This window comes from Gallus gallus, chromosome 1 (genome assembly GCF_016699485.2).
Source record: "Gallus gallus isolate bGalGal1 chromosome 1, bGalGal1.mat.broiler.GRCg7b, whole genome shotgun sequence".
NCBI classification, from domain to species: Eukaryota; Metazoa; Chordata; class Aves; order Galliformes; family Phasianidae; genus Gallus; species Gallus gallus.
Genome location: NC_052532.1, coordinates 62174013 through 62195881, shown reverse-complemented (window position 1 = coordinate 62195881; position 21869 = coordinate 62174013). Strand labels below are relative to the sequence as shown.

At 44.8% G+C, this 21869-nt stretch overlaps 2 protein-coding genes across 4 annotated transcripts; both read left to right on the top strand.

The window, feature by feature from the left end:
* The first annotated feature begins 482 nt into the window (after nucleotides 1–482).
* On the top strand, nucleotides 483–8787 carry AKR1E2 (aldo-keto reductase family 1 member E2). 3 transcript variants are annotated; one of them, NM_001243590.2, is given in 10 exon segments: nucleotides 483–578; nucleotides 853–1020; nucleotides 1890–2006; nucleotides 3087–3164; nucleotides 3801–3923; nucleotides 4405–4511; nucleotides 4670–4751; nucleotides 5530–5613; nucleotides 6593–6675; nucleotides 7246–8787. In NM_001243590.2, coding segments are annotated over 10 exon segments (951 nt in total). In that variant the 5' UTR covers nucleotides 483–512; the 3' UTR covers nucleotides 7289–8787.
* Nucleotides 8788–10849: 2062 nt separating this feature from the next.
* On the top strand, nucleotides 10850–18046 carry LOC418170 (aldo-keto reductase family 1 member B10-like). Its single transcript, XM_015286241.4, has 10 exons — nucleotides 10850–10950; nucleotides 11355–11522; nucleotides 12676–12792; nucleotides 13969–14046; nucleotides 14613–14735; nucleotides 15221–15321; nucleotides 15474–15555; nucleotides 16061–16144; nucleotides 16918–17000; nucleotides 17458–18046. The coding sequence occupies exons 1-10, from the start codon at nucleotides 10885–10887 to the stop codon at nucleotides 17498–17500; spliced, it is 945 nt and encodes a 314-aa protein (XP_015141727.1). The 5' UTR covers nucleotides 10850–10884; the 3' UTR covers nucleotides 17501–18046.
* The last annotated feature ends 3823 nt before the right edge of the window (nucleotides 18047–21869 follow it).

Here is a 21869-nt window from a genome sequence, read left to right as displayed (position 1 = left end):
AAGTTCCATGCCACACCCTGGGGCTCCAGTTTGATGAATTCTTGTTGGGCAACCTCTGGCTTTAATAATGCCAAGTCATGGGACAAAGTGCCACTAACTCAAACAGGCAGTCACCAACTGGGAGTAGTTTAGAAGTGTTGCAAATTCCAATCAAGATGTATGCAAACAACTGTGCCTAGGGGCAAGGCCCTGCACAAGCACAAACCGGACCAGAGCACAGCAACACTCCGCTCTCCTTCTGATAAAGAAAAGGATTGGGAGTAAAGGTTTATGGGGTGTGCACAGCCATGCCTTCTGTTGGTGATCACTTGCCCAACTCCTGAATGAATTCAGCTTGCACGTTAACTTGTGTGAGTTGAGAATAATACGCAGCACTGTTGCTGGACACGTGAGAGCTCAGAGCGCAAGCGCTGCTCCGCCATCCTCCCCCCGCCCAGGGGCAGCACCGTCACTATTAAACAGGCTGGGCAGGAAGCGGCCACAGCACAGCCGGACTGGCAGCGTGAGGGGCCATGGCGACCTACGTGCAGCTGAACACCGGAGCCAAGATGCCCATCCTGGGGCTGGGCACCTGGAAGGTAACAGCTTGAGAGAAAACCACTCGGACTGCACAGCTCCCTGGCACCAAGCTCGCTTGCTTCTGCTCGGCCTGCCTGTGGGACTGAGCCTGTGTGAGAGAGGGGCTATGCAGAAATGGATGGAGGTGGGCTTCCAGTTCCGCAGCACTGCTCTTGGGAAAGAAATAATATCAGGGAGGGTTACTTTCTGCAAGGTAGTTTTGCCATTCTTCTTCTGCTAGGAAACAGGCATTCACACTGCACTGATTTGAACTGCTAAAGGCATCGTTTTTAGTCCCCACCAGGGCAAGTGACAGCTGCAGTGATGGCTGCAATCGATGCTGGATACCGCCACTTTGATGGTGCCTATGCGTACCAGAACGAGAAGGAGGTTGGGGATGCGATCCAGCAGAAAATCAAGGAAGGCGTTGTGAAACGAGAGGACCTCTTCGTTGTCAGTAAGGTAAACATCTGATGCCCTTCCGTCTCAAAGAAGTGGTTGGGAAACACTTTGCCTATGCTATTTGCAGAGTAGGTAGCTTAGAGACAAGCTTTACTCTGTAGGATGAAGTGGTTCCTATCATCCTTCAAGTCATTCCTGATTCAAGCTTACCACTTCATCCCAGTCCCTATGGAGTCTTAGGAAGATCTGCACCACTGATACTGGAAACACCACTTGATTCTGGCTTTCTTGCACCCAGCAGACAGGGACAATCATTTTGCTGAGATGTGAGCAGAGGAGGGCAGAAATCCTCTTTTCTTCCCAGTTCACTGACACGCTACTCCCCATTCAGCCTGAACTCACCTAGAGTATTGTGCTCTCAGGGACCTGACTCCACAGCCAAGGGGAAGCCCTTGCTTCCTTCCTTCCCCAGCACATTCTCTCCCTGTGAATGGCTCCTTCTGTCCATATCCCTGAAGAACAGCCACTCTTCCTACACCCAATGCACTATGTGCTTCAGCACCACAGCCCTACACTTTACAGAGGGAAGGAGAAGTGCTGTGGCATGAGGAAGGACGTGGCCCTAGACTTCATGCCCCTGCTGGAGCTCGGAGATCACCTGCACAGCGTGGGCATGAGTGAAGGTGGGCAGGAAAAGAGATGGAGGGTCAGGTGGCTGCAGGAAAGTTAGATATCAGTGACACACAGCTCTGAGATCGCTTGAGGTAACTGGTTGGTACAGAGGCACAATCAGTGTCCTAACAGCACCCTGATGAACAGCAGAGGAAATAAGTGCTGCATTGGCAGGTGACTGTGGAGCAACTCAGTTCTTATTTCAGTATTGTGGCTCACAGTTCTCTGCTGAGTGTGGCTTGGCTTTTTGTCTCCAGCTGTTTTCCACATTTCATGAAAAACATCTTGTGAAGGGAGCCTGCCAGAAAACTCTTGCTGACCTGAAACTGGATTACCTGGATCTCTATCTCATCCACTGGCCTTCTGGCTTCAAGGTACAGTAATGGCATTTCCACAGACTTGCTGTCTTGGGTGGGATCTTCAGAGCTGCCTGCTATCCTTTCAGCACCACTGCTGTTACTGTCCTGAAATATCACATCTCTTCTGCTCTACTCTGCCCATGTGAGCCAGGCTCTGGATTTATGCCTATGAGAGCTCTGCTTCCATGGCATCATCTGTCCTCTTGATAATGGGGAAGTGATTGAGGGTACATTTAGATCCGAGAGACAGAAGCAAGCAGCTACACATTCAAGCACTCAAGGCAGCACAGAAGGTTTATAGTTTTATTTGACATACACACACACAAAAATAGGCCTCCACTTAGATAACCCCAGTAAGCAGCAAGCAGAACGCAATATTATTTACTGACCCTTGAGAGACAGCAAAACACCAAGTAGGAGAGGGAGAAGGAACATGCCAGTGGTGGATTCGATACATAGTGTCAACAGGGCACCCCATGCTTCAAAGTGCACTTTTCCTCTCTATCCCACCGCAGCCTCCCTCCTGATTTTATTGTCTCCACGGTCTGCAGGGCTTTTTCCACTTGCATGCTGTACCCATGTAGCCAGTGAATGATACAGAGCCCAAGTGGAACACCTGCCCGCAAAACAATATAACTGGCAAGGTAGACTCCCTAACAACACAAGATAAACCACTGTAGCCACAAATACCACATCCCTTAAAACAGTCAGAATACTTTTCTATCCCACGATCATTCTTCAGTCGGGGGCCTTTACATCCCCAACATGGAGGAAGAACTCAAACCAAGCACAAGCCTCCCAGCTACAAGCATGTGTTACACAGCTTTCCCTCATACGACTACAAAGAATGTTCATTTGAAATGTACCCTCTGCAGGAAGGGTAAATGAGGGATCTAGCAGAATTTCCTGCCATAATGGAGACAGCTTATAGCAAGAATGCCATGACACTGCTAAAATTATAAAGAAGTGGTTGAAGACTGTACTATTATATGACGGGAATTAACATGCAGGGTTATTTCACGTACTGTTTGAGTTCCTTACAAAGCCAGCTTCCTTAAAGGGAATGTTACAGACATTTTCAATCTACTCTTACAGGCAGGAGATGTCCTGTTTCCCACAGATGAAAATGGCATGATTATACCCAGCAACACCGACCTTCTACAAACATGGGAGGTAAGTGCAACCACAGAAGCAGTCCAGTTTTCTCCGTCTTTGACAGTCCTTTCCACATTTTCATTGCATTCATCACTCACAGAACTGTCCTCTCACATACGTACATCTAATTGGAAAGAATAAAAGGTAATAAAAGATAGATGTCTACGTGTTTAGTCATTACTTCCACAATACTGTGCTCTGAGGGTTTAATAACCCACAGTGAGCACCAAAATATCTTTCAGGGAAGCTGCAGACCACACAAGAGATGGAAGAAGATCTCAGCTTGACCATAACAACTGCCCAATTCACCACAAGTCCCCAGGCAGTTCTTGAACTGCTCAAACACATTCTGCAGGAATAAAGACATGCTAGGTTGTCAGCTTACCTACAGCCTGGGGCACAACCTTCCAACATTTGTACAACAAAATATTATGGGGTATCATTGTCCTTTTACTCATGCAATGTGATTTTTCACAATGTTAAGGAGTGAGACTTCAAGCTTGGGGGAGATGGCACCTGCATTTCTCTCAGGGAGCACTGCTGGTCTAAATAGTTAATATGTGCATCTTAAGAAAACGGGGAACCATGACACAGAAGAGCATTTCAGCATCTGTCTTCTGTACCAGATGTTGACTTTGCTCCTCTTTCTACTAGGCCATGGAAGAGCTGGTGGATGCTGGCCTGGCAAAAGCCATTGGCATCTCCAACTTCAACCACGAGCAGATTGAAAGAATCTTGAACAAGCCAGGACTGAAATACAAGCCTGCAAACAACCAGGTAAGCTGATAAGTGACCCCACGTATACATCCTTCATTGACTATGAAAACCTGATCCATTGAATGGGGATATGGAAAAGGAGAACAATGTGAAAAAGGCATTTATCCTTAATCCAACTCTGTGTGTATTTCTGGGTACAAAAAGCACTGACATACATTTTGTCTCTCACTTTGATGAACCACAGTTTGAAAATGCAGATGTAGTTCTCCCAGAAACAACCTAAATGTAGGAAGGAAACGAAATTCCTTCTGGAAGGATAAAGAAAACAGCTGAGTTTGAAGAAAACCCTGCAGACAAACTGTGTAAGAACTTTACATGATAAGAGGTTTTTAAGAGAAAGCGAAAGATGTATGTTATCACCCAGGACATTAGAACATTTGTGCAAAAGGCAGCCTCTAAATGCACCAGGTGATATCCATTGGCACACAGCAATTCTTCAAAGCTTCTGTCACCAATATATTCTATGCCCTTGTGTTTCTAGATTGAATGTCATCCATATCTGACCCAGGAGAAGCTGATCAACTACTGTCAATCCAAAGGGATTGCTGTGACAGCATATAGCCCCTTTGGCTCTCCTGACAGACCATGGTAAGATCACTGGCATTTTGCAAGGGAGCAGGCACAAATTTTGCTTGAACGATTGTGACTACAACTCAATTAAGGATTCATCAAAATGCAGATATCTGTTGCTAAGCCAGCTGTGCCTGTGGAGGTTTCTTGCCATTGATCTTATGTTCTTTGTGCAGGGCTAAGCCAGAGGATCCTTCTCTTCTGGATGACCCCAAGATTAAAGAGATTGCAGCCAAGCACAACAAAACTGCAGCACAGGTAGGTGGTTGCTGGATGGTGGGTACTGCTTCCTGTAACACACTCATTTAAAAAATTACACCCGAGGAGGAGATAAAACCTAAATCCATTCTCTGCAAGATGTGCCACTCCTCTGATTATTCCCTAACAATGCAGACAGCTCCTTGTATGGCCTGCAATATATGCCACTCTTATTGCTTTTGCTATCAGCAAAGAAAAGATTCTTGTCGCATCTTCAGGCATCATTTCTCACCACAAGTCCTGTTATAGAAAATGAATTGCAGAATTGTAGAGTTATTTGCGTTGGAAGAGACTCTTACAGGTCATCTAGTCCAACCCCTGCACTGAACAGAGACATCTACAAGGATACAAAGAGCCCGGGTCAGCCTGACTGTGAATGCCTCCGAGGACCGGGAATATACCATGTCACTGGGCAACCTCTTCCAGTGCTTCACTACCCTCATTGTAAAAAAAAATTCTCCTTATATCCAATCAAAATCGCTCACTCTTTTACTTTGAAATCATTTCAAAGTTTTGCTGACATTATTGAAAGTCCACGTAAGAAAGAAAATAACTGACTGTCTCAAAACCAGATCAGAGAGGAACCCTCCCAGTTGGGGATCCATCACTTAGCCCTTTGCTCTTCAGGAAGCACTTCACAGGCCACAGGACAGGAATGAACTGAAAGGCAGCCCTACAAAAGTGGCTGTAGCTCAGGCAAACAGCTGTTAAACACACTCAGCTTCTATGGCAGCACCTCCACCTGTCTTCTCTCTGATTCGGTGGTCTCTTCCTGCAGGTTCTCCTTCGCTTCCACATCCAGAGAAACGTGATTGTGATCCCCAAGTCCGTCACACCACAGCGCATTGTGGAGAACTTCAAGGTCAGTAATTAGGAGTGACCTGGCATCACTCCTCCCTGCAGAACAAGCAGGGATCCCTTCTCAGCCTTCCCAAAATCCTCCTCAGACAAGAGCACAGGGCTTTTTTTATCTGCCTGTTTACATCTACTGAGGGCTAAGCAAACGATACAGTTACTGAGGACTTTTATGGCATTACTCATTCTGTGGTTTTAAGGATTAATCAGAGCTTGGTTGGAGACCAAGTGTAATAACAAGGAAGAAGGATCTGATCTATGAGATCTACTGCCAGTGCAATGCTTCCCATCTTATTATGTTGGTCCACAACATCAGAGGTGGATGATGGTAGTATGGGAGTACAGGATAAGCCTTCCCAACAGTACTGCATTACATACTGTTGTCATGTGACAAACAGCAGCAGAGGGGCAGTCTAACATAATGATAGCTGAAACAGAAGTGCACGTGAGGCAAAACACGTAGAACTCAATTCCTGCATGTAGGAAAAAACTGCACCCACTGACATTCATCTACAATTGCTGAATGTTTACAGAGACCAAACTCTAGATGAGAGCACTGTGAGGTGATGAGTTTCAGCACTGAAAAAACAACACTGCGCCTCCTCCGCTGCAACAGATTTTTATAAGCACAGCATGCAGGCTCTTGTTAATCACTAGTGAAAATACACAGCTAACGGTAGCGACTACATTGAAAAATAGTCTATCGTAGCTGAGAATCTCCTCTAGCAATTATTGTTATTGTACTCTTTGTATCTGTTGTACTTTCCAGGGAAATAAGTAGGAAGCATTTATTTTGGAGCAACCTAGTAGAATAAGCAATGCTCATAAAGAATTTCTTGCGTTCATAAAAAGCTCCATCCTCTATCTCTCAAGTCCATGATGGAAAATGGATCCTCCACTCTGAATCCACTTTCTCATCCTGTCCATCTTCTTCATGCTGTTCCATTTCTTTCAAAGAGGTGATTTCCAGCTTTTTCTCTTGTTAGGTCTTTGACTTTGAATTGACTAAAGAAGAGATGGCAACCCTTCTCAGCTTTAACAGGAACTGGAGGATCTGTCAATTCATCCAGTAAGTGACATCAATTTGTTATTTTCGAGTCTTACCTTTTGAATTGCCTCTACAGAGAAGTTTCTGTCAGAGCTACTAGGCAGCATGAAATTCAATTCATTGAGAAAAGTTATTAATTCAAATAATAGAAGGTATGCCCCAAAAATATTTTTTCATCAGGCAGGTAAATATATTCATTTTGAAAATAAAGGAAAAAAAACCCAAAAAAATAATTCAGTTTCCAGGAAATTCTCTAAGATAAACTACAAAAGATGGATTGTGAGAAATTACTTTTCTTTTCTCCACATTAGAGAAATCAGGATTCATATCTTTACACATTCTTCCAGCAATTACATAATTCCGATCATACAGTTATAGAATCATGGAATCATAGACTCATAGAATGGCTTGGGTTGCAAGGGACCTTGAAGTTCCAACACCCCTGCCATTGGCTGGGAAGCCAGCCACTACATCAGGTTGCCCAAGGCCCCTTAAAATCCCCATTTAGCAGCTCCTCTGTGCAACAAACACACCTTGATCTAACTCATGATTTAGCCATTAAAAGATCTTTCTCTTTTTGATTTCTTTCAGGACCAAAACACACAAGGAGTACCCTTTCCATGCAGAATACTGATGCTGTTTGTAACCTGGCCTTCACTATACCCCTGGTGTTTCATGTGCCTCTCCCCTAGCTTTGAGCTCTGTATCCAGCTTTCTTAATGCGGCTGTCCTGATGCTGCCAGTGAAGTCAAAGGACATTTATTCCATTGATTTTGTCTGACTTTATTCTTTGGAAGATGGAAAGAGAAGAGTTCAGTAGAATAAGTTGTGGGATGTAATAATTTCCTGCTTATCAGAAGAGAGGAGGATTACTGAAGTATCTGGGCAGAACTGCTCAGCGGAAAATGAGGACATCTTGAATGCATGAACCACTATTCAGCAAGTGCCTTCAGTCTTGCATCAGCACAAACCAGAGGCTGAGAATCCACAAGAGCAAACAGACATCCACCACTGCATGAGAAGGCTCACATATTTTAAATAAAAGTAACTTTGAAATTGGCTGGTTTAGCAATAGGGATTGATATATCCTACTTTAAGGATGACCATATTAGTTTAGCAAAAAGGAATGTATATGTGCTGGTTCTAAAACTTTCCAGTTTAGCTTTGCTTGGTATGTTAATTAGACTTGTTTTTGAATGATCCTTGCTTCATGGAAGCAACTATAGACTTTTTTTATCTTTGTATCCACCAGGTGCAAGGACATTTTCTGGGGTTTCATATAAATCATTTTGAGTTATAGCGTGCCACAATAGAAAGTTGCTCACTATGGTGTAAGAAGCAATGGAACTTTGTCATTCCGGGGGAAAACAGCTAAAATATCAGCCAAAGATCACTGTGAAGAAAATGAGGATGAAATAAAGGGAATACAGTAGATGGTCATAGAGCCAGACTACACATGTTCAGAAGGACATTACAATATACGGCAGGCTTACCTGCTCTTTTTCCTCTTTCATGAAGGGAAACAAGGAATATCAAGAAGAATGCATTCAGGCCCTGTCTTGCATTGTGGATAGTGACTGCTGCACTCTGTTAGGCCATGGAATAGCTGGTTGATGCTGCTTGGGTAATCTCCAGCATTGGAATCTCCAACATTAACCGCAAGCAGGCTAAAATAATCCAAAATAAGCCAGGACGGAAATATGAACCCACGAACCAAGTAAGCTGCTAATTGTGACCCCAGTGCATAATTCTCTGGGATTGTAAAATCAGATTAATGTTGCTTGAGAATGTGGAAAGCGGGAGAATAAAGTGGACACTCCATACACTCCAAATGCTAGTCTGTAGAGAATTTTGGGTACAAGCTAGATTGGGAAACTTCTTCATGCTCTCATCTTGCTAAATGCCTGTTTACAAAAATAGGAATACTCAGTGAAACACTCTTCATTTTCTTTTTTTTATTGAAAGGGGAGAGAAAGAAAGATTTTCATCTCCTCAACATTATAAACTCTTCAGAACATAATATGCAATTCAATCTAAGAGACTGGTGAGGAAATTCCATAGCAGCGATGCTGTAACACACAGGTTTAATTCTGTCCCTGTGAGTACAAACATTAAAATACACCCTTCATTCCATCATCTGGGTTCTGAGCTACTTTTGTGTAAAAAGATGCATTACCCTATGACACCATTTAAATGAAATCTACATCATGTTGCTAAAGCTCACCAATTGTCACCTCTACTCCCATCCCTTTGCACTGTGAAATTCATCTCAGTGAATGAGCTCTAGCCTGTACCAATAAATGGAAGTAATTAAAGGTGAAAACAACAAATAGGCAACTCCACAATTTACAAGAATAAAGATGGTCCTCCTAAGATTCTGAAAAAAACTGAGCACCTACTTTGATTTCTCAACTTCACTACCCACGCTCTGTAGGAATTCAGCAACAACGTTGCCGCTGGGTCTTGCCTTCCACTCTGTGAAGTGCAGATAAAATCGCCACTGGGTACATCTTCCTCTGTATAGCCACTCCATGTGACTCTCACTGCTCATCTGCACCAGCACAGGACAGCTCAGTGAGCAGTCATGCCTTGCCTTGGGGCTCCAGTTTCCTGAAACTTTGTAGGGCTGGGCAGGAAGTGGCCACAGCAGAGCAAGCCTGGCTGTGTGAGGTGCCATGGCAACCTACGTGCAGTTGAACACTGGAACCAAGATGCCCATCCTGGGGCTGGGCACCTGAAAGGTAACAGCTTGAGAGAAATCCACTTGTACTGCAGAGCTCCCTGGCACCAAGCTCACTTGCTTCTACTCTGCTTGGCTGTGGGACTGAGCCTGTGTGAGAGAGGGGCTATGGAAAAGTAGGTAGAGGTGGGCTTCCAGTTTTGGAGCGCTGCTCTTGGGAAATAAATAAATCAAGACGATTGCTTTCTGTAAGGTGGTGTTCTCATTTTTGTTTTTCTGTCACTTCAGGCTTAGCCTTGACGTACCTGAAATAGTCTGGCAATTGGACTCAATGTTCTTTGTAGGACCCTTCCAACTGGAACTATTCTCTTCGAGTTATCATCACATGATCCTTGCCACAGATACATAATTCTTTGAAGCCTCTCCCCAAAAAAGCCAGGCTCAGAATAATAAGAACACTCTGGTGTCTTGTCCTCTTTCTTATTGGAGATGCCTTCTTACTGTCCAAACAGCTGAACTTGCCAGGTTTTCACAGACCTGCAGAGCACATCTTGTTGATACCACTAACTCACCCTGGCACCACTCCAGCACAAAATCTGATTGATTCTGGCAGTTACTACCCCAAGAGTTAAAGTACACTCACCATTCACTGTTTCTGAGAACAGTAATGACAGTGCTAACATAGTGGCAGTACACCACAACAAGCTTGTGAATACAAAGGAGAGTAGAAGCAGACTGACACTTCAACTGGTCTTCAGGCTCTCTGCAGAAAGCATCACAGTCAAGGCAAGATGTGTCCTTTTACATTTTTCACTTGGAAGGAATTCCAAACAGAGGATAAAATACAAGTGCTGAGTTGTGTAGCTGTACTGAAATCACATCCTGCTGAGGATAGCTGATGTTCTGGAAACAAAACAGGATTAAGACTAAAAACTCATCACCTTTTCTACCTTCAGTTACACAAAGCAAAAAGGACCTGGCTGTCTGCTCTGGGAGAGGCACCCAGAGAAAAACACACCGGTGCATTCCATGAATAAATTCTCCAAACACAAGGAAGTGGTGAAGTCTCCAAAGCTGCCTTAACATACCACTGTGGAGCACTTTCCAGATCCTACTGGTAAATCAAGCATTTTTAAACTGCACCACGACCTCTCCACCAGGAAGACATCTCGTCTTTCCAACACTTCCAAGTTAGTTGCCAATGTGGAGTTACAGGCCCTGAAAACAGAGGGACAGCCGTGATCACTGTGACAACCAGAAACACTGTTTTTCTGCAGCTTTAAAAACATAGTACAAAGTAAAATCGTCTCGCAGCATTTTAACTCTGTTTTCCTGAACTCCTCTTGAGCACCAATCCTTCCCCCTAGGCGCAAGCTGAGCAGAGTCAAGACCCCATCACACACGGCCCACACGGCCCATCTGACGAGCGCACAGCGGCACGGCACAGGAAGGCGAAGCTCTCCGCTCCGGGGCGGGGCGGCAGGAGGCAGCGCCCACAGCGGGGCCGGGCTTAAAGGCCTCGGCGAGGGGCGAGAGCATTCGCGTTGAGCATGGCGACCTGCGTGCGGCTGGGTGCCACGGCCAGGATCCCCATGGTGGGGTTGGGCACCTGGAAGGTAATGGGGCTCCCGCGGCTTGCAGCGCCCGGAGGAGGTGGCCCGGCGCTCGGCGGCGGTGGGTCTGTGTCACCCGCTCTGGGTCCGGGTCGCTGAGCCGCCTCCACCGAGCTGAAGCCCTCCTGGCCGGCAGCTCCTGCGGCCTCTGGGCAGTAGCGTAGGGTAAGGCCTCGGTCTGGCTCTGCGGGGCCTCTGCTGGACGAAGCTGGGACCCGCACGGGAACAGCAGGTGGATAGCTGGAGGCTGGCTCCGGCCCTGGTGCCTCTGCATGCCGTGTGTACAGGCTTTTAAAAAGTGTTTTGGAAGAACTCCTCTGAAATGTCTTTCAGTGTTTCTCTGCCTACCTTGGAAACAGTAGGTGAGGGTCCCAAGCTGTAATGTATCGTACCCTTATCTTGTCCAGGCTCCACCGGGTAAGGTAGAATCTGCAGTGATGGCTGCAATCGATGCTGGATACCGCCACTTTGACTGTGCCTATGTGTATCAGAACGAGAAGGAGGTTGGGGATGGGATCCAACAGAAAATCAAGGAAGGTGTTGTGAAACGAGAGGACCTCTTCGTTGTCAGTAAGGTAAACATCTGATGGCCTTGGGTAGAGACTGGCCTGCCTGACCAGTGATATTGCTATAGTTTAAAAAAAAAAAAAAAAAGTGAGACTTGGAGTATTCCTATGCATTGTCATGGTGAAACTCATAGTGCAAATGAAATGACTTTTGGTACTCTTCTGGTTTCATCCCATAACCACAATGATACAGCTTATAGCTCTCACATGTCTACTGATAGTGATTCTTTTGTTGTAGCCATTCGCTAGGAATGTGAGTTCTCTGAGGTCTGAGCAGAGAAAAGAATTGTAACTGTTTGCTGACAGTTTTCTTCCCCAGTCAGCCAGGTAACATTGAATGAAGTCAGACTGATTTTATTCCCCTAGAAGTTCAATAACATCTTGAGCACCACAGCCCTCCTGTGCTCTGGCAGTCTTCTGAAGAGAAGCAGGAGTACTGGAAGGTGGGGGGGAAACGTGGCCCTGCACTTCATGTTCCTGCTGGAGTAGAAGAAAGAAGCACCAAGAGATGTAGAAATCAGTGATGCAGAGCTCTGAGATAACTAACTTGAGGCCATGGGTTGGTACAGAGGCACTGGCAGTGTGGTAACTGCACTTTATTGATGCCAAAAGAGACAAGCCTTGTAGTGGTTGGTGCCTCTGGAGCAACTCAGTGCTTGTTCTGGCAGTGGGGCTTATGCTTCTCTTCTGTGTAAGCAAGATGAGGTTCTGGGTATCTTGGAGCAACGTAATCTGCTTTGCACATACACTAGATAAGATGCGAGTGTGGGCATTCTTGCTTATTAAAGAAAATGGGGAGTTGGTTCATATGTGGGGTTTTTCTCCTGCTGTGTTCAGTGCAGAAGTTTCAGGCACAGTCGTATCTGACAGGTATCTGTCCTCATTTTTGAAGCCATCTACTGCAAGGGCAGGCCCTGTGTAAAAGGGAATAGCATAGGTGGTGTTAACTGAGGAAACAGAGGAGTCTTTGTATATGATCCTATTCGCATGCTGCTCTTGCTATTGCGATCCGGTCCAGCTCACAGTGGATGCTCCATTTTAAAAGCAATAGGTTGGTGTAATTCCACATTGCCTTCCGAAGGAGTGCTTTTATCTAGTACAGGAGAACGCTGGAGAGCTTTAAGCTAGGAGGTCATGGTGTGGCTTGGCTTTTTGTCTCCAGCTGTGGTGCACATTCTTTGAAAAGCCCCTGGTGAAAGGAGCCTGCCAGAAGACACTTGCCAGCCTGAAACTGGATTATCTGGATCTCTACCTCATGCACTGGCCTTTTGGGTTCAAGGTATGGTAATGGGGATGCATGTGTTTTTCTCATGATCACCGCTTTAGAAGATGTTATATGGCTTTACAGCCCAATAATTGCTAGTACTGAAAAAAACCCTTGATCTTTATCCTTGAGAATGCTACTTGCATACCCCTTTTATCATAGGGTGTGACAGATACAAAAGTGGAGGCAGATCTCCCAGCTGCAGGCACAAGCTAGGCTTTTCTCTTTTACTAATCCAAAATATGCTTCCCTGAAAATCATGTTTTGTGGAGAGCAGGCTACATTTTTCCACCTGACAGGTTCTTTTCTCTGCATGTTACAGAATCAACTACAGAGAATGTTTTTGTTTTCCATTTCTGCTTTTAATCACCAAGTCCTTAGTTCGGTATAGACTGAGTTAACCTTTGCTGCAGAAGCTTTACTGTTGTCCCACAAACCCTGCATTGCAAAAGGGGTGACTTCTATGGAGCTGAAGTCTTTCAGACTGATGTCTGAGTTTGCTTATTTCTAGTCTTACCTTCTCCTTCCTGCTACAGCACGAGTGGTCTCCATCCTACCTGTTGCTTCTGAATTGCTTAACTTCATGTTCTATTTTAGCTTTGTTAACAAAGCCATAAAAACGAAACTGTCTCCTTGCAGCAGCAAACTCAGTTGTCAAACACAGTCTAGTCTTGCTGTCTTTACACAGCTTGCACTCAAAGGCTCTTCTAACTTTCCTGGCATGATAACAGCATTCTTGAGCTTTGCCATGGAAGAACTGCCACAGTATGTAATACCTCTTTTCAACAGACTTGGTTTAGTATTGGCCAAAGCTATGTATCACCTTTATTGGAAACTAAGTCCTGTGATGCACTTCTGGGGGGGGGGAAATCCGTTCTTCTTAAATGGGTGAAAAAGAACACCACATGAAGTGATACATACGAATTTCTTACCTCAATCTGGATCTGAGTGGTTTCTTTCCCCGCAGGTGTTTAGGTGAGTCATGGCTTTGAGGAGCCCAACAGACATATCTGCCTTGATTGGCCAAAAATACCTCCAATTCCTCATCTAATGCAGGAAGGAAGAAATGACTGTAGAAAGAATTAGTATTCTTGACTGCACCAGAAGTTTAAGCTATCTTGGTCCTGAGCTGTCGCTGTCTTAGACAAACTTCTCAACAGATTTTTCAAGCATTTTCTTTCTTGCTGACAGGCAGGAGAGGACCTGTTTCCCACAGATGACAAAGGCATGTCTATACCCAGCAATGCTGATATTCTGCAAACATGGGAGGTAAGCTTAGCCACAGTGACAGAGTCACGTCTTCTATCCCAAACAGTGATATTTCTGTAGTTACAGTGTGGTTCCACATGGATGCAGTCTTCTTTAGAAAGAATACACAGAAGTAAATTCACGTTACTCCCAGGGGAGCTGCAGAGCAATCTGAGGTTGAAATAGTTCTTTGCTTGACCATGACAATTGTGCAGTTCTCAAACTACTCAAGTACAAGTATTTTGCAGAAATAAAAACAGCTTAGGTTATGATTTTTGCCCTCATCCTAGAACATAGCTCTCCAGTGCTGCCACAATAGTACATTATAGACAAGTGATATACTTCTCCTTGTGTAACTCAGCATGAATTTCTCAGTCATAACAAAGAAGATGTTGGGGTATGGATGGAAGACAATGGAAGACGGAGTGCAAAAATTACCACTACCCACTTTTCCCCAAGAGACTTAAGTTGGGCAAGCCTACCAGTTATTTCTCCCTTCTTGTGAAAGGAAACAAGGAACATCAGGAAGAATGTGTTCAGGCCCTGTCTTGCATCATGGATAGTAACTTTGCTGCTGTCTCTGTTAGGCCATGGAAGAGCTGGTGGATGCTGGTCTGGTAAAAGCCATTGGCATCTCCAACTTCAACCACGAGCAGACTGAAAGACTCTTGAACAAGCCAGGACTAAAACACAAGCCTGCAAACAACCAGGTAAGCTGCTAATAGTGAATAGTTTTCAGGAATTATTAAGATCTAATCACAGTTGCAGGAGGATATGGAAAAAGGGAGAACAAAGTGGACTATCACAGTATGTATTTCAATTCCCACTCTGTGGTTCTGGGTAATAAAAGGACTGAGGAACTTTTTCTCACCTTGCTGTGACAATGTTTACAGATATAGGAATATTTCCTTGTGAAACATACTTTCTGGGTGATAAAGAATACAGATGTGAGCTGTGATTTTTGTAATCAAGGATTTTCATTAAACTTCTCAGAACAAAATCCAAAATGCATATAAGGACTCAGTATAAAAATTAATGCTCTACAGAATTATGGGTTTGTATTATCCCACAGCCCACCTGGAGGTGAAGATGAAGGTAGCCTATAATAAGGAAACTTAAGATTTGGGGGGGGGGGGGAGAATCTCTGGAGCATTACAGTAGTTCTGCAACTACCTGTCTGCTCCTGTGTTGGCAGATTGAGTGTCACCCATACCTCACCCAGGAGAAGCTTATCAACTATTGCCAATCCAAAGGGATCACTGTGACAGCATACTGTCCCCTTGGACGGCCTGAAAGGTAATTTATAAATGGGTTAGCAGAGCTTACTTTCAGACTTTCTGAAAGAGAAATGGTGCAGGTGTGAGTATATTAACTATTGCATATTTGTATTACTCCTAGGTAGAAACCTTTTAGAGTGACTCTTTGCCATTTCTTCTTTCCCTCTGTAGGGCCACACCAGAGGAGCCTGCCATTTTGGATAACCCCAAGATTAAAGAGATTGCAGCAAAGCACAACAAAACCCCAGCACAGGTAGGTGGGCACCAGAAAATAACATCCATTAAGGAAAATACACAGGGTTTATATGCTCTTTCAGGTCTATGTGTTCCCAGTGAACTGTAGTGGTTCTCTGTGGTGTTAACAAGCAATATTGTAGCCTGCACAGCAGCCAGGCTGCATATGCTGGAAGAAAATCTTTGGCCCTCACTGAAGATTCTTGAGCCATCTTCAATTGCCATGTCCCCTCTCAGGCCCTGTTGCAGAGAATGAAAGCCTTGCATAAATTACTGAATGTCTAGATGGTAAGAAAATGAACTCATAATATCAAAACTGGATGGGAAAGGAGAAAGGAGGCTTCCCATGAGGGGCTCTGTCACTTCCTCCTTTGCTATTCAAGAAGCACTATCTAAACCACAAGGACAGGAATGATTTGAAGTTCATCTCTATGTAAGTGCCTGTACCTCAAGTGAAAATAGCTGTTGAACACTCAGCTTCTGTGGCAAAAGCACCTCTCTCTCAGTAGTCTCTTTTCTTGCAGGTTCTCCTTCGCTTCCAGATCCAGAGAAATGTGATTGTGATCCCCAAGTCTGTCACACCACAACGCATTGTAGAGAACTTCAAGGTGAGTGATTACAAGTGACCCTTCCCCTGCAGAGCAAGCAAGGATCCTTTCTCAGCCTTCTTAAGTCCTTCTCAGACAAGAGCACAGGGCTTTTTCTATCTGCACGTTTACCTATACTGAGTGCTAAGTGAAGTCTGAAGTGAAAACTACAACTGCAGAAGAGAGGTTGACAGAGGTGTTGGAAACAGTGTCCTGATAACACTATTGGTCATCTTTACATTGTCTGCTATTCTGCAGAAAGTGGATGAATTGGCCTGCAGGGCTTGCTTGGAGCACAAGTGCAGTAGCATGCCAAATAAGCTTATATAGTGTAAGCAGTGTTAAGAATCCTGATGTCAGTGAAGTATATTATTTCTTTAATGGCAAGTTGCTAGTATCTTCCTGATGTTGGACATCAGGATTTTAGAAGAAGCATAAGTATATTGGAGTATTGAAGTCTTTCAGATGTTTATTTAGAACTGGAAAGAAATGCATCTTCAACAAATAGTGTTGCAGAATGCACCTAAATGCTTATGAAACTTCTTGCAACAGCCAATATATGTAACTGTGACTTTGGGGTTTTTTGTTGGTTTAATTTTTGGGGGTTTTTTTTGTGTTTGTTTGTTTAATCCTTTCTGTCATGGGCATCCAAGCAGGCTTTTCCTTCCCCCCCCCACCCCATGAAACCATTCATAACCAACATCCCTTCCCTTGTGGACTTGCTCTTTACTTTTGTCAGCCTGTCAGTCTGATTTGTTCAGTGAGGTGATTTCCAGCTGTTTTTTCCTTGTTAGGTGTTTGACTTTGAACTGACTAAAGAAGAGATGGCAACTATTCTCAGCTTAAACAGAAACTGGAGAATTTGTGAAATGGTCATGTAAGTGACAGCTTGTTTCCCTGAAATTCTTAATTTTTCAATGCTCTTTACAAGTACCGTTGAGTTCCTAATATAGGAAGGTTCTAGTTAGTAACTTTGGTTATGTCTATTATATATATAAAACTATTTAGTTATATAGAGAAGTGAAGCAATTAGCAAGTTTTAAACTCAAGATTTTTTTAGTTCTTGTTATAGTAAACTGATGTCTGCCACTAGCCAGCTCTACAGAAGCTGAGTGAGCTGCCACTTGCAAGTGTGCACTGTGGAAGCATATACCTAGACAAAGCTTTAGTTTAAAGGTCAGAAAGTGCTGTCTTGTGTGCAAATGGTTACAGACTAGCAAAAGCAAGTCTCTTGAATTAATTCTGTAGTTAAGTAATCTGTCACCCATCCACTATAGTTCTGTATAGCATTTATTTTACCTATGGAGTAATCATTCATCTTTGTCTTCCTTCAGGTGCAGAAACCACAAGGAGTATCCTTTCAATGCTGAATACTGAAAACAGCTTTATCCTGTCTTCCTGCAGGCCTGTAGGGTCCAATGAGTTTCTACCACTACCTACAGTGATCCACTATGTACCTTGTACACTGTATCTATCCTGACAGCAGAGACTTTCTTTGGCAGAACAAAATAGTAAAGTTGCTCTGAAGAACAAAATGCAGGCTAGAATAACTGGCTGTAATAATTCTTTACTCATTAGGTACTTGTATTTACCTGGCTGAAATGGCAAAACAGAACACTAAAAATAAAAGAATATAAATCAGTTGCTAGTTAATTCTTAGTGTTCTGTCTAACATTAACACTACTTAAGGCTGCAGGGTAATGATATCTGAGCACAGAACCTGTCCCGAAAGAATGAGCTATGTAATGATTGTGTGGAGATGAAAAACAGTTATTCATTTCTAGGCACAACCTAAATTTTCTTGAAATGAGGAATGTCTGATCTACATGCATAGAGGCTTTATTGCAGCCGTGTTCTTTACCAACCAAAACTGAACTGTGACTTGTTTGTATTCTCTCAGAAATAAAGGAGCTTGACTACTGATGGCTTGGAAGCTCTTGTCTAATGTGGAAAAACTGGTAAACCAATGTTGTGTTAAAAATATCATCTGAAACCATTCTGCATTTTAAACTATATCATGGGAGTACTGAGACTTTTATCTTGATCATGACTTTAATACCTAAGTACAGTATATTTTAGTTGATGGAACAAGGCAGATGGCAGCAACAGATGTGGCATACAGTAGTATGGTTTATGTATCAAGATGCACCAGGAGACCATAACTGGAAGCTGCTGGAAGGCTGTATGGTGCTACTACTGCCAACTGATTTAGCTAGCAGCCTGTGCTGGCATTTGGCTATGATTAACAGATTGTAGAGAGGGGGAAGCAGTGTTACCTAATATTGAATAGCAGTTCCACCTTGCACCCTCAACTGATACTGGGCTGCTGCCCAAAGCCTGACACGCTCAACTGAAGTAAGTGTCATGTTCCCTTCAGGCTGTGACAGCACGGTAACGGGGACAGGTCTGATTTAACTAGCTTTGTGTATGAGTAAAGCTTTCCCTGGAAAAGCCTTTCCCTGATGGAGGAGGATGCAGGAAAAGAGGGTGTGTCACTGAGCAGTACTGAGAGACCTAGCAGGTATTGCAACAACATGGTATTTCAAGGATCTGCGGTTGTAGTATGCCTTGGGCCAATGGATTCAGGGCATACTGAGTATTACTTAAAAGAATTAGAATTTACAAGGGAGTAATGCATGGCCTTTTATTTCTGTGGGATTTGTCATTTATTTGAAAATTTCCACATCTGAAACACCACACTCATCATACTTGTAATGGCCATAAATTCCCCTAAGATAATTCTCATCGAGAAAACTACATCGTGCTTTTCCCTAGAGCCACTGGAGGGCAGCCATCCCCCAGAAGAGACCTATAATAAGAGACTCGGTGGTCTCCTGCAGGTTCTCTATCTTCCAGACCAAGGGAAGTATGATTGTGATCCCAAAGTTTGTTTGTCATGCTCATCTCAAAGTTCTCCCCAATGTGCTGTGGCGATTACGAATGACCGGGCATCCTGCAACCTCAATAGCAAGCAGGTATTCTCTCTCAGCCTTCCCAAACTCTCAGGGAAAAGGAGTGGCAGCTCCTCTAAGTATCCCATACGGTTTGATACAGAAAAATTATTTTGATAGATTATATTAATTCCTTTATTCTCAGGGGAAAAACTCACAGAATAGTGCAGGATACTGAAGACGGTCTTATCATGTCTTCAGCTGGAGCTTTGGCCTAATATTCTTCCTATCAATTTATATAGCTTTCTTACTGCATCCATTCTCCTGCTACAAATGAATTCACAGGGCATATGCTCAGGGATTGTCTGTTGTTGTCATTCCTGAAGTTTTTTTGCTTGAAAGAAGGACATGGTATTTGTTAGAAAAACAACATGTGAGCTGTAATAAATCCCTGGCCTTCTATGGAATTACTAAGGAAGAAGCAGGGAGAGACTTTGAAACACAAAGTCAGATTTGTACTCAGTCTTGTATTTAACAGAACAGGCTGAAGAGGATGAAAGTCTCTTACAAGGAATATGAAGCAAAGACCAAATTACTGAGGATAAGGGAGACAACCAGAGGTTTTGCCACTTCGAAACTGAACACTAAAAGGTGTTCTCTTTGTTTTCATTTGTGTTGTGCATCTGTCCCCCCATCTCTTACGTTGCATTTATCCCTCTCTTATATTTTTCACATGCAGAAAACAAGGATGTATGCTGAGCAGCAGGGTAATCGGGCTTTCTTCTACATGCGTACGGGTGTAAATACACAAGTGGTGATCATGGCGCTTGTTGCGTAGAGTTACTTCAACAGCTGCTTCAGATGATTGCTATCCGCGGGATTCAAACCCCCTGTTCCCCTTCACAGAGGCACCCTGCCCTTCTGCTCCCTGGGCTCGCCCCCGTGAGGAGCGCGTTTCCGCCGCGGGCAGCAGAGGGCGGCCGTTCCTCACAGGAGCCGCCCCGGCCTGCCCCACTCCCGCCGCCTCTTCGGCCTCGGAGCGCAGCGTCCGCGCAGATGGGCGCTGTCGCCCTCCTTTATTTCACTGAGATATACATCCCACATCCTATAACAACATTAACTGAGCTCAGCCCCTTCCCCTGTGCTAGATCTGTGGTGGGTTTTCTGTCCCATTCCACTACTAGCTCCCTGTTTCTACATAACATCCATAAATCCCAGCACAACAGGTGGAAGCTGGAGTACTTTGATCCCCTCAGAACGCCAGCCACACCACTAGCACCACAGCACCGTCCTTCGTCATGCTGCCAGTCTCACGCTGCTGTTTGGCATGCTCCCCTCAGCACAAATGTGTCCTTGCCCTCTTCCAACTTATCAGGCAGTCCCAGCCTGCCACGCAGCCCTCACAGTTTCTGAGCCACAGCCTCGATTATCACAATTTTAAGGGCCCTTTCCCCCCTGGTTGCAAATACGATTCAGTGGTCCAAGCAACTGTAATTATTTCCTTCTTGCTCCCAGTCCTTTTGCAGGCGTATCTCACCAGTGGGACAAGCAGGATCAGTGCTCCACATAGCTCTTCGCTAGCAGATCCCATAGCACTCCTCTCTTGTGCAGGGCAGCGCTTGCAAGCAGCAGATCCGTAACTGCCCAGAGTTCTGCCCTCTTCTCCAATAGCAAAAGCCATACCCCATATTGGCTTCCCAGCACAGCCACAGCTACCACTGTCCAGCAGTTCTGTAATTTCACTGTGAGCAAACTGCTGCTGAGAGTGCACTCACACACTGGGCACACACACACACACACACAGTCTCATCTCCACAGGTCTACATAAAGATTGCAGCTGGTTGTTCCTGAAAGAGCTTTGCTTTTATGTCAGCACAAGACCTACTTATCCCCCAGGGTGTTGGAGTTCTCTTTCTGAGTTGGTCACTCAGTAGCCTGATACACAGCATCCAGACTGGCCAATTCAGCACTACTAACTGCCTGCTTCTGACCAACAGCCTCCCCTTCACTTCGAACATTCGTTAATGCCTGTTATCCCAGTGGTGTCCCCAGGTCCCTCCTTTCTCTGACTCTGCACACCATCTGTACTTCCATCCTTCGTGCTGTGCCTTAGCACCCCTGATCCAGCACAACCAGGCTGCTGTCCCCTCAGCAGTGAGCCCCCTCCTCCAGCGTGTGGGGACATCCCCACCAAGGCACAATATGGCAGGTGACATCAGTCCATCCTGCTGGCCAGAGCTTCACCACCCCAAAGGTTTTAGAGCTGGGGTGAACTGGTTCTAAGCAGCCCAGGGCAGCTCACAGCCTTGCCCTACCCTGTGCCCACGGCATTTCCTCAGTACTTGGCTGGTCACCAGCATCTCTTTCAACCACATGCAGCACCTGGGGTTAACAGGTGAGACAGAAGACAAAAAGCCTCGTTAATTCTGAGGAAACTGGAAAGCAACCACAATATGCTCCTGGCTCAGAGTTAATTCAGTGCAAGGAAGAGGCCAAGGTCCTGTAAAGCTAGGTCCAGCCAAGACCCACAGATCTACACCCCATCTTAACAACACCCGGAGCTGAACTGAACAACCTCATAAGTTAAGCATTTTAGAGGCCCCAGGCAAGGAAGAAATTCCCACTGCTATCAGAGAGTTCACTTTTGCTGTGATTCCAGCTTGCAGCCCACATGCTGTCACCTCACAACACTGACTTCAGCTGTGTTTGTATCACCAACACCCACAGCTGCAGACCCTTACCAGCTGAGGGGATTGTACCTCACGACCCTGCCACCCCCTTCCTTTTTTTTCAGTCAGAGATGGTGAAGACCATCTCCACAAGGATGGGCCCACTCCCATTACTTTGGGCCCAGC

Coding starts and splice junctions, on each gene's coding strand:
- AKR1E2 (XM_025148864.3), top strand. Junction 3,165..3,800: donor ACCTTCTACAAACATGGGAG/GTAAGTGCAACC, acceptor TCTTTCTACTAG/GCCATGGAAGAGCTGGTGGA. Junction 5,614..6,592: donor GCATTGTGGAGAACTTCAAG/GTCAGTAATTAG, acceptor TTCTCTTGTTAG/GTCTTTGACTTTGAATTGAC.
- LOC418170 (XM_015286241.4), top strand. CDS start 10,885: ATGGCGACCTGCGTGCGGCTGGGTGCCACGGCCAGGATCCCCATGGTG. Junction 15,322..15,473: donor CCCCTTGGACGGCCTGAAAG/GTAATTTATAAA, acceptor TTCCCTCTGTAG/GGCCACACCAGAGGAGCCTG. Junction 15,556..16,060: donor ACAACAAAACCCCAGCACAG/GTAGGTGGGCAC, acceptor CTTTTCTTGCAG/GTTCTCCTTCGCTTCCAGAT.